This window comes from Pyxicephalus adspersus, chromosome 7, assembly GCF_032062135.1.
Source record: "Pyxicephalus adspersus chromosome 7, UCB_Pads_2.0, whole genome shotgun sequence".
Taxonomy (NCBI): domain Eukaryota; kingdom Metazoa; phylum Chordata; class Amphibia; order Anura; family Pyxicephalidae; genus Pyxicephalus; species Pyxicephalus adspersus.
This window is the reverse complement of record NC_092864.1, coordinates 45,820,860-45,835,336: the sequence shown is the minus strand read 5'-3', so window position 1 is coordinate 45,835,336 and position 14,477 is coordinate 45,820,860. Positions and strand designations below refer to the sequence as shown.

Here is a 14,477-nt window from a genome sequence, read left to right as displayed (position 1 = left end):
TCTTTGCGTAGTGGAAAAAAAAAGAAAAATAAAGTTTTTACTAGAGGCATGTGGGTGTGGTTGGATTTTTTTTGCATTAGCAGTATATTTTGCATTTTCTTTGGCTCCAAAAAACACGGCTCCCTAAAGATTTCGCACAAGAGTGTTTTTGGTTGTTTGAAAAATGGTCAAGAATCTTTGTAAACTAGAACCTATTTAAATAGCTACACAAAACCCTTTTATGGTTGGACATGGTATATAGAATAGGCACAATGTTCACATTAATGTTGTGACTGCATAACTCCCCTTTCCTCTCGTATGTAACATATGAAATAATCAGATTCAAAATTCAGAAGGAGAACTCTGAAGAACTGATAACTCAATTTTGCATAATGGTAATGGTAATATATAAAAAAAAATGTTTTCACTTACAGTGAGTCATGTTGGGCTTTTACCGCTATACAAGGATTTGTTGGATATAATTTACCTTCACTTTATACCCTTCTGAAATCGGTATCACCAGTGGGGAAAACTGCAACATTCCAAAATACATCCCCCACCCCATACTTTGCTTACTAAAATTACTTTTTAAGTTTTTTTCTGTCTGTGTTGCCATTAGACAGTTCCCCTTACTTCCAATCTAGACAATGATTGTCAGCTGCACAGGAACAAAAAGCAAATCTTTCCAATTGGACTCCAGTTTTTTCTTAAAATTGATTCTGACCCTTTCTCATTCTATCTAAAATGAATACAACATGTTTTGGTTGCAAATACACATTAAAGAGCTAACTGGTTTTCAGAACAAGTATAACCAATGCTTTCATGATATATTGAACAGATCAGTGCAAGCAAATAAGAGATGCTCATTATGAAGGTTTTCAAACGGATTGTAGATATAACTAAACTAAAGCTATGCCAATATTACCTCTTATATGTAATTGAAATATTCCTATGCAGATAATGCTGCCAGAATATTATTGAGATGTATTCTCAAAATACTCCCAAAACTCAACGTTTTGATAAATATCCCATGCCAAAAAATTCACATTTACGACTAATGATCTACAGGCGCTGGTGCCTTCACATATCACTTTAGCCAGTAGGAGACAGCTGGTATGAACTCTGTCCAGCTACAGGCTTCCCTGAGGCTGATACTACCTAGATGATATGACAGCAGTTAGACGCAGCTATGATATGCTTGGTTATGCTTATGTTGGGAGAGGGCTGCGGGGAGTGAAGACATAACCTCTGCAGTTGGTGAAGACTTGTCAGTCTTTCTGAACTGCAGCATAGCCAGTTATTTAAATTGCTGGTTATAACTGTTAGACCTGCGTGATCTGTAAAATGAATCCATGTACTCTTTGAATAACCTTGCACACCTATCACCGTTTGTTGAAAATTAATTTGATGTATAAAAAACATCTTTAGTTATTTAATATATTGTTTTCAGTTTTGATCTGAATGATTTTAAAACTCATGATAAGCAAAATTATTCCGAAGAAAGAATGGAAGTCGGGGTTTTGTTGGCAATAATTTCTTATATTAGTGTTAAAAAGATTCATGCAAAAATAATCAAGCAATAGTAGATACAGGAATTAGATGCAAAAGGGTAAAGCCCATTAAACATCCACGAGGAAAAAAAAAACAATAGACTGTACATAATAGATCCCTAAATTCTTATCAACAGGTTTTAGTCAAATTAACGCCCGGGATGTCTGACGCGGTTTGCCTTACGGCTTTCTCAGGGGATTGTTGAGAACGTTATTAGTCTATAAAGTGAGACAAAGTAAGGTACTAAGTACAAGCATGAACTTAAAGCTCAGGTATAGGTACAAACAGAGTTCAAAGTGTTAGTAACAGTGACGTCATGATATTGTTTTAAGGATAAAAACAGACCATATTAGTAACAATCAACAGATCTATACATTAAATTTAAGGTTCCAATTGACAGATGTAATTCTATACATTGTGTGCAAGGTTAGTAATATTAGGTGTAATAATAGGGCTGTAGTAGTAAAACATGTAGGGATAACCAAGAAAAATTCACATACTATCACTGTTTGCTTTAAACAAATTATATGTATTGATATATTGATGAATACAGAGCTGCGTTATTTGTCTTTATATCTGTTTATAACCTTTTTAGATTATTAGTAATGTCCCACATCTGTCCCAACCTAAAATGTATGTTTGATTGGACCTACTGTTAAACAAATCATTGTGAAGTTTTTCAGTGGCATGTGAAATAAATGTGTTGTCTTTTTTACTCATTAGGCTCTTTGGGAGTTATGTTCATGAATTTTAACAACTATTTAGTGATACTTTTTTAGGGGAACAACAGACTGTAATAGTTATAACCACTTAACATGTGACATCTATATTTTATGCCGGATTAAACCCTTGAGTATGTTGAGACAGATGGGCCTATTTACTAATTTAATGGTTTTCAGTCATCCTTGTTCTGATTTGTGACTGCTGTGAAAACTGCCAAAGGGTTCACACTTAAAATGTCACAATATTTACCGAAAAAAGCTTTTAAAGGGCTAGTAAATCTTAAATGAGAGAATGACTTAATAGGAAAGGGTAAGGGTGGCCATGAATAGACAAATGTTTGATATTTCTGTGCAGTTACAGTGACTGTAAGTGAGCAAATTACATTACCATATGTATTGAAATGTTCTCATCTGTTCAGGTTGTGGTATAGCCATTACTGTTTTGTAATTTTAAATAGCTGCATCTTATGTCAATGCTATTCCATAGTCGTTTTACCAACTGTCCCTCAGAGGGCCTCCTGCTGGAATGTTCCTACCATAATTATACAATAGAGAGTGCCCATGGGACATATAATTTTCCTGCAGTGTCTTGTCCACGATTTGAACCTTGGACTCTCGTGCAGCAGAAAAAGAGTGCTAGTCATTGAGTCACCTTGTCATGGTCACATTAAGGAGTTTTCATGATGTGCTTTGAAGATAGGTTAATAAAGAAGATGCTTCAACAGTTCAAATAAGTGTCGAAAACATACCATTTGTAGCCACACTATTAACTTAGTCAGCCTATTTCTATCACTATGGAACAAATAACGGCAGATTGTTAAATGTCCAACAATATGTATGTTGAGAAGACAAAGCAACCCAACAGCAGAACAACTTTTCAGCATACTGTAGCAGCCATCCATAACCTGGGGAGGTGGCCAACACTGTCACCCCAATGCAATGCTGATATAACATCTCTACCTCAGTCATTTGGGAATTATTGACATTTCTAGCCATGCAACTCTAATAATTACCACCTGCCCAGACTTTATGGTATCATGGGATTGTGTAACTAAAACAGGGTACCATTAAAATTATTCAGTGGACTTTAAAGCCACCTCCAATTAAAACATCATCGCATCTCACATTAAAAAAAAAAACATAATTTATTTAATCATTAAAATAGAAATATTCTTTTCACTTCTCACTCAATGTTTGACGCGTTTCACCATATATACTTCTTCAGGATTGAGGTGACTGACATATTTTACGTTTAGGCGGGGTTTCCAATTGCGTTTATGTTCCAATTGAGTGTTTTAAAGCTTGCCTTTAAATTGCTGTAAAACACCTATACCGTGTTTTCCTGCAATGCATTTTTCATGTGTTTTTAACTAATTTGCATATTACATGCTCAAAAATGCAGGAAAACAAAGGAAAATGTCCCATTGAAATCAATAGAAGCGTTTACCCGTGTTTTCCAGTGGTAACCCAGTGTTTAAATTTTTTAAACGTTGCAAGCAACGTTTAGGATAAATGTCATAAACGTGCCTCAAGGAAACATCCTGGTGTAGATAAACCCATTGTAATGCATTGGGATGTCAAACAAGGGCTTTAAAAGCCTCAGGTTAAACGCTGGTGAAACAGTCCTTGTAGACTAAGGTTAAGATAGTAATCCTAGAGAGGGGCCAGAACGGAAGTGCTGGTAGTCAACGAGCACTACCACTACTTTTTTTGGAGGACACCTTATAAATGTATAGAAATCTATATTTATCTAAATCTATAATAAATGTATAGAAATCTGTTACCTGTTGATGAGGTTCCTATCATAAAGCCTCCTGTTTCTTTAAACTCATAACCTGTCAAAATCATGAGTTGTCCGCAAAAATTTATATCATCGATTCATACATAAGTTGGCTACTGATACCAGCACTACCATCTGTCTGGCACCTCTCTGGGTCTTACCATCCTAAGGTTAAAATATAATGCCAGTCTCTTTGGTCCTAAAGGAGGCATATATTGCAAAATGTGTCAAACATTCAGTTAGATTGGATGTATATCACATATGTATGTTACAAAAAGAATATTCTTCTTTTAATGATAAAAAAACTGAAAAAAAAATGTGAGATGTTTCAATAGTAGGCGCCTTTAAAGTTCATTGAATAGTTTTAATGGTGTTGTGGAAAAAGTTTTGGATGAGGCACCATACTTTGTTCCTGCTTCTTGTTATTAATAAAAGATTGTAAAAAATGAAACAGGATGTCTTTACAAAGTTCACACCTCCCATCATATTCTTGGACAAAGAACATTTGTCTTGACTCATTCCATAGTGGTTGTTTTAGGGTGATGGCTATAAATAGCTAGAACTTTTTAGACACTTGTTAAGACTGAAAAGGTGTTTGAATAAGCAGTAGATGTATTCAGCCTTATAATTAAATTGGACTATAAAAAAAATTGCTAACCACTACCAATAACAATAATAAAATATTCAACTAGCAACTAATGAATACCAGCCGAATGAATAATTCAAAACAGTTTCAAGAGCACATGCACGAGGTGGTACATACACGTGCATTTATTGTGACTTTAGTCATGGTGTAAAATGTGAATTATACCCTAGTCATTAGAACCATTGAAAAATATTTGTCAAAAACAGAAATTGTACGATTTGCTCAGGTTGCATAAGGATTAGGGCACTTGGGACTCTTGCAGGATAATCATTAGTTCTCTGACGTTGTTTTGTTTTGCTCAAGTAGGTTGAGCAGAATCCTACAAAAGCAAGCTTGGTACCAGATTCTGAGAGAGAGCAAGATGGCAGCAGAAGGGTACTTGATAGTAACCTGAATTAGGTTTTAGTTTCTGGGTTTTCTTGGTTCACATTTTAAAGCATGTGTTGATAATGCTTGCCTTGCATGGTTGTAACTCAGTTTATTTCTTTAGCTGTAGCATTTAAACTTGGTATGTAGTTTTATCACAGTGGGGCTTATTTCAGTCATGCAAACTTAGTACCTGGAACCAAATTTTCATTGAGATTTGCCTTTAACAGATAATTTTGATACCATTTCCACCAGTCTTCAACGAGTGTTCAAGTTCTCTATATCATGTTCTTCGGAAGGTAATGATCCATAATTGGTGACAGATATTTTCTGCACACTGTAAAGATTCTGTAGTTGAATTGTAGCCACATCAGTGCTGGCTCATTAGCCCCTGCATTGTCTCAGTTATTGCCATTGGAGCTGGGGGTCATTCACACTGATTAATAAAATTTGGCCTGTATGGCTTGGTATTGACAAAGAATGCACAAATGACAGAGCCAAGTCACCAAGGACTCCAATCTAATAATCTGCAATATCACTTAAGACATAATTAAGTAGCCTATGAAGTGATATTATATTGATATACTATTTCTTGGGAAAAGCTCTGTTGCTGCTGTTCTGTTAAAACCGACACATTGATTACCTACCATAGTCTTAAGTACTGAGTGGAAAGGTCTGTCTGCTTCAATTGCATGATCAGCCCTAGTCTTGGGCTAACCAGAGAGGCAATAAAATCCAAAAGCATTTATCAGGTTAATCTTCTTTAGCAACAATCAGATTGTTGTATGGTCATAATAGGACACAAAGGACTCTATTTCTAAAACAGGGAATGTGACATTCCCAAAAACATTTCCTGATGGGAAACAATTACAGCTATTAAAACACATGGACATGGAAGATTGCCATGAGGGAATGTTTGATTCCCTGTTCTATAAATAGTGCCCAAACTGCTGGAAAAAGCCTTTATTCTGAACAGAGGGTTCAAGGATGGTCTGTATACACAATATAGAATGTCTTCAGTGTTGCCAAGCTTACACGAAGGGCTGTGGAGTTGGATTCAGAAGAAACTATTGTTTACCTGAAGTCGGCAAAAATATGCCAATTTTAACTCCATGTAATCATTATTTTAAGTGTTAATAACCTAAAATGATGCTTAGTGAATAAGCCTCACTGTGATTTAGTGAAATCTTGTGGATTTGCAGTGATAGTTTTTCATGTGGATTAGCAAAATTGTTGGTGCATTTATTGGCCAATGTGAAGACCTGAAACTTTCATACTCACTTTCATCTGCTGACCATATCAGTTGTCTGAGGGATACTGTGGTAAGGGACCACAATGGCCTACATTTTAACATCTTCATACCCTAATAAAGGCAGCCTATAGGGATAGTATCCCTTTATATTGCATATATATCATTTAGGTGTATGCTAGCTTTTTCAGCTGAAAAGGGAGAGCAAATGGTTTGCTAGTAGGTGTGTACTATGTCCTGCAGACCTACTAACCTAAAATGTTTACATAGATACTGAGCTGAATGTATTAAAGTTCTCCAAAAATTGAAGAAGACTAGCTTGGATCAGGTCCAGAAATAAACATTTGTCAAGGATTAGCAAATTATTTTAAGAAATCATTGTATTCCAGGTTTGCCGAATCATTCATGTTCTCCCATGATAGTCTATCTTCTCCAGTGTTGGAGAGCTTTAATAAATCAGGCCCATTGTATTCATGAGAATGCATTCTGGCAATCACTTGGCATTTGTTGACTTTATCAAATGCACTATTTGGCCAATAATATATGGGCACCTGACCATCAAACCTTTATGAGCCTATCGGATATCAGCCTTTTCACAACCATGGGCACTAATCTATTCCAAACGGTTGCCAATAGTTGGAAATGCACTGTGAAGAGTGAGTTTCTGTTTTGTAGCATTAATTTTACCAGAAACACTTGATCCCAGTCATTTTGAAGATTAGCTATGTAGTATTGAAATGATGCTCAGGCATCTATACATTTATGTTTATTATTGTAACTGTCTGCCTAACAGTTGCCCTTTGCCATGTCCAGATCAGGGATACACTTTTGCCAATTCCACTGCTTTCTGTGTAAGGAACTAATATAAATATTTCTGTCATGCCAGGTTAGAAGAGTTCCCGGCTCTAGTGGCCACCTCCATAAAACAGAAGATGGTGATTGGGAGTGGAGCGATGATGAACTAGATGAAAAAAGTGCTGAATACAAAGATGCATTATCCAAAGAAAAGGTATGGTTTTGGGGGGGCTCTTGGAAAGGGGTATCAGACACCACTGCCCTTGAAGATAGGGGATTCCATTAAGACTTTAAGGCTTACTATAGAATTTGTTACATACCCTGCAGATGGTTACCCAAAAAAAGCTTCAAGTTGCAGTAATAAACTAATGGTATGCCACCCCCACAACATGCGTTGACATATAGAAATGTCCACCAGCACATTTTTCTGACTGCAGTAAAGAGAATATCTTAAGTGTTTTGGTATTCTGCCCCTTCTTTTTTATCGTCCCTGTGCTTGGTCCTAAAATGCTGTTTGTTGATATTCACACTTTTGCCATAATAAGACACCTCAAAGGTATGCTAATAGAGTGTCTGTGTTTTGGGGTACTTTAAATTCTGTATAATTTACTTGACCTCAGCTTAAGCAATATACAAGGTGTCATACAAACTACACACTGCAGACCGGCTACAAAGGGGTGTGTACTGAAATATGTTAGGAAGAGGGGGTCAGGATTCTAAGCATAGCATAGATGGAATAATCCCACCGATAATTATATTCTGAAATGTCTAGTCTAATGTTTCTTTTTTTTTTTTTTACTACTCAGTCAAGAAGAATTATTGATGATGAGGACGATGATGATGATGATGATGAAAATGAAAATGCAGAGGTAAGGATTTGATGTTTTCCACAATAATATTAAATAACTTCACTTGACTAATCATGAGACTTGTACTGCATGCAGTTTATACTAATGGAGACTTTTATGGGAACTGGATTTAGGGTTCTCATTTAACCCAGTATGGTATGGTATATTTAGTAATAATTAGTGATATTTATTAGACTTGTTGGATAACGTTGAAGATGTTTCGTAACTTGTTGAGGCCACTTCTAATAGGTGTAAGAAAAATACTTAATCATTTATGTTCACAACCATCTTAATCCAATCAACATGGAACCCCTGTCCAGTGCCAAAGCACATCCAGAACACGTTTATTTAGTACACAATCACCTCCTGCTAACTCAACTCCATTTGAGAGGAGGGCTATTAAATTGCTTAGTAGAAACCTAAACATGATCATCCTGACAGCTGACATTTGGAAATACACTGTGGCCATGAATACATCTGATTAAATTTCTATATTAACCACTCTTCTCAGTGAGCAATCCAAAGATCAGTACATTGGGAATATAAAAAAAACTTCAGCACAAAATAGCCCTGCATAGGGGGGTAAATGTTTTTAAACGTTTTAAGGAAAAGGGACATTATTTTTAGGATGGTGATGTGAACATTTTGGACAACTTGTTTACCAGTATGGTGAAAAAACTCTACGTAAGGCTGGAACAGCCATCGTTGAACATCATCTGTCTTCCAGTCATAATGAATTTTAACATTTCTACCTAAGCAATGTGACAGGCAACTAACTGCTTTAGTTATTTAAATTAAAAGATTAACATTAGTGCAGACTTCCTGACACCAAGGATTGGACTGTGTATATAAAACAAGGTGGTTCAACAAACGTCACACTTCCCAAACTTGGACAAGCAACCTATGAAGTGTCACATTGGAGGATGATTAGATTAAGCTATTTGAGTTGTGAGGATATAAATGCTATGGAATTTCCTACAGGGTCTTCAACATAAAAAAGTCCAGTTGTATGTGACTAACTAAGGCTTTACACACAGTGACCTGAATAAATGAAAACCTTCACAGACAATGCTGACATCCAGACGCTTGAGAAAGTTACAAAACATCTTTAGCATACAAGAACAAGTTCAGTTGAATAACTACCAATAAGTTAATCAGATTTAAAGGTTGAATATTTACCCGTTTCAACCTGATTTGTCAAACAGCAACACTAAATTTTACATGAGGTCCTATGAATTCTGTTGGTACAACTAATGCAGCACATGTTCTGGATATCTAAATAGTAACACATGTTTTTTAATTTGGATCCTTTGGTGGGCTAAATTTATCCATCCTGCATAGATAGATCAGTAAAGGGGTTTATTTAACTGGTTGCTCTGGTTAGATGTCATTGAAATATTAAAGATGGTAATGGAAGTTGCATTCAACATTCATTTTGTGTGGAACATTCTCCAGAATTATTTGGCTTTCATGCTAAAAGATGGTGGGAAGAATTTGGTATAGAATAAGTTCTTATGTAATTAATAATGGCAGCAGTGGACCATCCTATTACACTGCACATAAAGTAAATTTTACATGACAAATCTTCATTTATTCCTTGACTTGATTTGATGGATGTGCATTCATTTCAACAAAACATATTGACTTTCTAGCACCAGGCCAATTGTCTCAATAGTATGCTTTCTTTGAGGTTGCCTTCAGACTCCTGCTGTCAGGTTCTTTTGTGATATTGAGCTTGACTTGTTATTGATTTTAGAACATGGGGAGCTGTTTCTAGATGAGTAGAGCAAGAAATATTTCTGCTGTACATTAATCTGTTATTAATGCATCAACCCCTTTGAAGCTGCACAACTTTTTCAAAATGAAGGCCAAGAGCTGTAGGGTGCGAATATTTAAATAATGTTTTCTTCTCCGTGGAAAGCCTATTTTTGTTCCCTAACTATATCATGGCTCTAACTCTTCTATGAAAATAATTGACTTAAAAGATATGTAGTTGATCTGTACTTGGTTTTAATATAACCAAACCTCTGAGTTACATGGGGGAAGCATTGTACATTTTTATACAAATAATAGAGACCACTGTTGGTCGCTTTTAAATTCTTGGGCCAATGCTTATTGTTCATTAACTTAAGACCAACTTCTGGATGGCATAATGCAACATAATGTTACCTTATGCCACATTAGTGTTTATCAGCTTTTCTCGTCCCCTGATCTGCCCAATTACCAGAATATTGTGATTAGGCAAAGTTTTGGCAGTTTCTGGTAAAATCAAAGCTTGCCTATCCCTTTCTGCTTCCCAATCTTCATAGTTTGGGCCAATAAGTCCAAAACTGGCTTGGGATGAAAAGGGACAAAAGGGGGTAAAATAAAAGCTGCAGCACTTATTTTTATACTTGCTAAGTAGCTTTTTTCCCTAAAGCATACCTAAACCCAAAACCTTTTCTTTTTTAGTTTTTGAAAAAAATCAGAAAACTGGACATTACTGCTTGCAAAAATGTACAAGGTTTAGACTAGAGTATTTCTTTAAATAAGAAAGATAGCAGTGCCTCCTACCTTCCCTAGCCCCTGAGTTGATAATCACAGTGCAGCTCCTGTAAGCATTTTTATTGTTTAGCCTGCTCAGGCTTGTTATAACCTTTTTGCTCTTGGCGCTGCTTTTATTTGCATCCCACAGCCTTGTGCATGCATTGAGATCAGAACAGTGTGTCTGAGCATATGCCGGGTAAATTACCATTATTATATATGACCCAGTATTTATAAAGCGCCAACATATTATGCAGCACTTTACAATTTCCATTGTCTTATCAGTAACTGTCCCTCAAATGGGCTCTCAATCTAATGTTCCTACCATAGTAATATCCCATTAACAAAGTCTAAGGACCATTTTTGAAGGAAAGCTGATTTCCCTAACCCAGAACTATGCAGGCATTTTCAAATGGGAGATCAGTCAGCCACAGTTCAAAGAACTCCTTGCATCCTCTGGAGGAACCCTGGTTAAGAAAGGCTGTTCTATACATTTACATTTTTTTGTGTTTTTTTTTGCCACATGTCCATGATTCACATATATGATGGGTAAAATAAGGGAAAGAATCAATGTAAACTATTTTGTGATGCATCAAAGAAGACACATATGTGTTTTCCAATGCTATGATGTGGACAGGTTCTATAGCAATTAATGGTGAGAAGGCCAAGAGTTGTTGGATTGAGATGTTCAATTTGCTTTTTTCTTCTTTAAAGTAGACATTGCATTCAAAATGGTTTACCAACAACAAGATTTGCAATTCTCCCCCTGCTTTTTAAAACATTAACTTTAGCTAGTATGTCCCAATGTCAAACTGATAAGACCCTTCTTGATTTACTAATCATGTTATGTCATTTATTTCCTTTTTCTTCTTGCTGTATGTTTGTGTCTGAATGTGATGTTCATGATCAATAAGACTAGGGAGTATACTTTCTGTAATCAGGCCGAGAACTACCAAATATGGCAGCTACAGGATATTTCCTACACAAAGATTACAGACTCAGACAGTGGCACTAGCAACTTCAGCATAAAATTATATTAACTTGATATCGGATATTATTAAAGTTAGCTTTTTATCAAAATGCAAAATATACTTCAAGCTCCATTTTAAAAAGCGTCAGGCTGTTAATTTTTCTAATCAATGCTGGCACTTTGTAGAGTATATATTATGTAGCATTAAAACTTTTAATTACGGACAAAAAACTAAAAAGCATATGATTATACTTTAGAAGAGTTTTGTAACACCAGATAAATCGCGCAGCCACTGAATCCCGCTGGCGTTGAAATTACAGATGCAATTACAGCAGTAAAAACTGCCGTTGTGTTGAATAGAGGCAAAATGGACATGGAAATTGAGTGATTAGGGTATGAAATGGCTCTCTAGCTTTGCCTGAGTATTAAGAGTGGTCAGCGATTAAAATAGCATTTACATGTTACGTTATCAGCGTATTAAGCAGCAGTGACAGAGGGGAAGAAAAATGTTATGTCAGTCTCCTGAATTTTGTCATGACTATCAATTTGAAATCTGTTTACTCAAGTTTTGCTTTTTAGAAAAGCAAAATTTTTTTGGAAAATATTGTTTTTTGCAATCATAATTTACATTTAATCTATGTTTTTAACTGTTTGTGTGACATCTTTAATAAGCATATAATACAGGTTAAATCCATGTAATTCAATTTGTACAGGATGTCGGGATTTCTACTGAGAAATCTTAGCTCTTCCTTCATGTTCATTGGTAGCAAAAGTATACCAAATTCCTGTCTCTTTTAGGTCAGTTATGGCACTACAGCTGTATGAAAAAGCACTGCACTTGTACAGAAATATCTACCTGCTAGTGGTGGGGTTAGCTTGTTTTTAAAAAAGAATAAAATATCCAACACAAGTACAGAAAGTAAGATCAGTGGGCAGAATCACCAATGCAATAATAAAAAACGTATCTGAGATATAGGAACTGTTTACACGGAATATATGGAACTGTCGCACAGAATTGGTGTCTTCAATTATATGTTAAACTCATGAATACATTCTGTGTATGTTAAAATAAATTATTAATATATTAAGCAGGATTTATATATAGCCAACATATACACACAGAGCTGGAAATTCAATAGGGGTGCAGATGACACACAGGAACAGACAGTGACACAGGAGGAAAAAACTAATAAAAATATACACACAGCATTTACACACATTTTTACTATTCTTCAGCAGTAAATACAATAGAATATGGTTTAAAAATGAGTATGAAAATCCTGGCCTATATGTACCCTCAGGGACTAGAGTTAGACACCCTGTATTAAACAATCATTTCCACCGATTACATTTTCCAGATTGAGCTACAGGTAATGATTCTTAATGAATAAAAGGAAACTGAAGATTGCTTCAATGATAATATGCATTCATCAAACACCATTTTTTAAATAGACGTCAGATTTCCCCCACATCCAGCTGTATATGACTTGACTATGAGATTGAGTTGTTTATCAGCATTCAACAACTCTGGTCTGTTGAAAAAGCATGTGTGCATAAATATCTGTGGCATGAGCAAGGCAACTAACATTTCCAGATGCTGCCAGTATGGACTTCAGTGTTCTCCCCAGAAATGTTTTTAATTTGGATGGGAAGAAGCTGTGGTCAGAGCAACATGACTTGGTGTTCCCAGTGGAATCCAGTAACCCATATAATTCCTTCCCCTTTATCCTTTATTCAAATTTTCTAAAGCTCACCCCCTTAATACTTCCCATTTTTCTTTATTGTCCTTGTATTATACCCCAACTGTCCAGTGCCCCTATATTAGGATCCACGTTTTCAAAAACCACTTAAAAACAACCAGCTCAGAGAAGCTAGGGGAGAACACTTTAAAATTGAACTGGGTTAACTGAAAATATAAATATAAAGAACAATAATAATCTATTAATTTGTCTCATATTTATTGAGTTCCAGGTAGCTTATCATTTCATTACAACAATCGCTTCCCCACAGTTCTGACTGCAGTCCGACATAGAGATGGAGAATTTACAGATATCTTCTATAAAATACAACTTTAAAACATTCAACAGGAAGCAAATTATGATTTTCTCAAATGGTTTACTCATAAATTTTAATACAGCATACACTTAGTGAACATAGTTTTATATATATATATATATATATATATATATATATATATATATATATATATATATATATTCTTTTTTAGTTCAGTTTACATCTGCTACACACTGCATAGGTTAGATATGGTGACTGCTGTCATCAGTATTAGTTTGTGTTTATGAGCATGTAACCTATAAAAATAAACTTGTTTCTAGAGACTTCTACTATACTGAGTTTATGTTGGTGCTGGATATTCACTTAATAAAACTAAGCCAAGGGAAATGGGCAGATTTTGCTTGTGCTGTCAGATAGTGTTGGTAATAACAGATGTTTATTAGGCATGTTTGTAATACTTTCTCCTTCTCTATTTAGATTTCCACAGATAGCAATATGCAAACACGATTGCAAAATATAACTTTACTGGATACTCAGGTAAGCAGCTTCTATTTAACGTTTATAGAAGCCTATTAATATTCATATAGGTTACTCATCTAGCATCCTAATTTATTTATATCAGGATAAATGTATTTTATCAGTACAAGTATAACTAAGTCTTCTTGGAATGAGACATATGAATACTTTCTGCTCTATCACATATCCCAAAATTAATGGCTAAAGTTGTGCAAATGTTTTCTTTGTCTTTTGGCCAACTGTACATTCAGTATTGTTGGTGTGTATCACATAAACTATACAGAAATACTGTATGGTAGCAATATATTGAAAAGGGAGTTGGAACAGTAACTGGTTTGTACTTCTACTGCCACATACAGGTACATGAACCATTCTAGAGAAGGAACAATCATCAATCAGAACAATTGTTTTTAGATCTTGATTTTTTTAGTAGTCTACAAACCCAGTGCCAGTACTGGGCTTTTCTTCAAAGTAAGCCCAGCTCCATGTTAGATATTTTTTTATGTTACACATTTG

At 35.3% G+C, this 14,477-nt stretch overlaps 1 protein-coding gene and 1 long non-coding RNA gene across 3 annotated transcripts in view; one reads left to right on the top strand and one right to left on the bottom strand.

Annotated features, from left to right (window-relative positions):
* LOC140335571 (uncharacterized) overlaps nucleotides 1-14,477 on the bottom strand; it is a 337,062-nt gene that overhangs the window by 56,152 nt on the left and 266,433 nt on the right. The window lies entirely within an intron of this gene.
* The window catches only part of STK39 (serine/threonine kinase 39), a 180,619-nt gene that overhangs the window by 74,236 nt on the left and 91,906 nt on the right, over nucleotides 1-14,477 (top strand). For both annotated transcript variants that reach the window (XM_072418290.1, XM_072418289.1), the window contains exons 11-13: nucleotides 7,180-7,302; nucleotides 7,895-7,957; nucleotides 13,923-13,982. In XM_072418290.1, the coding sequence (XP_072274391.1) occupies nucleotides 7,180-7,302; nucleotides 7,895-7,957; nucleotides 13,923-13,982 (246 nt within the window). The remainder of the gene's footprint in view (nucleotides 1-7,179; nucleotides 7,303-7,894; nucleotides 7,958-13,922; nucleotides 13,983-14,477) is intronic.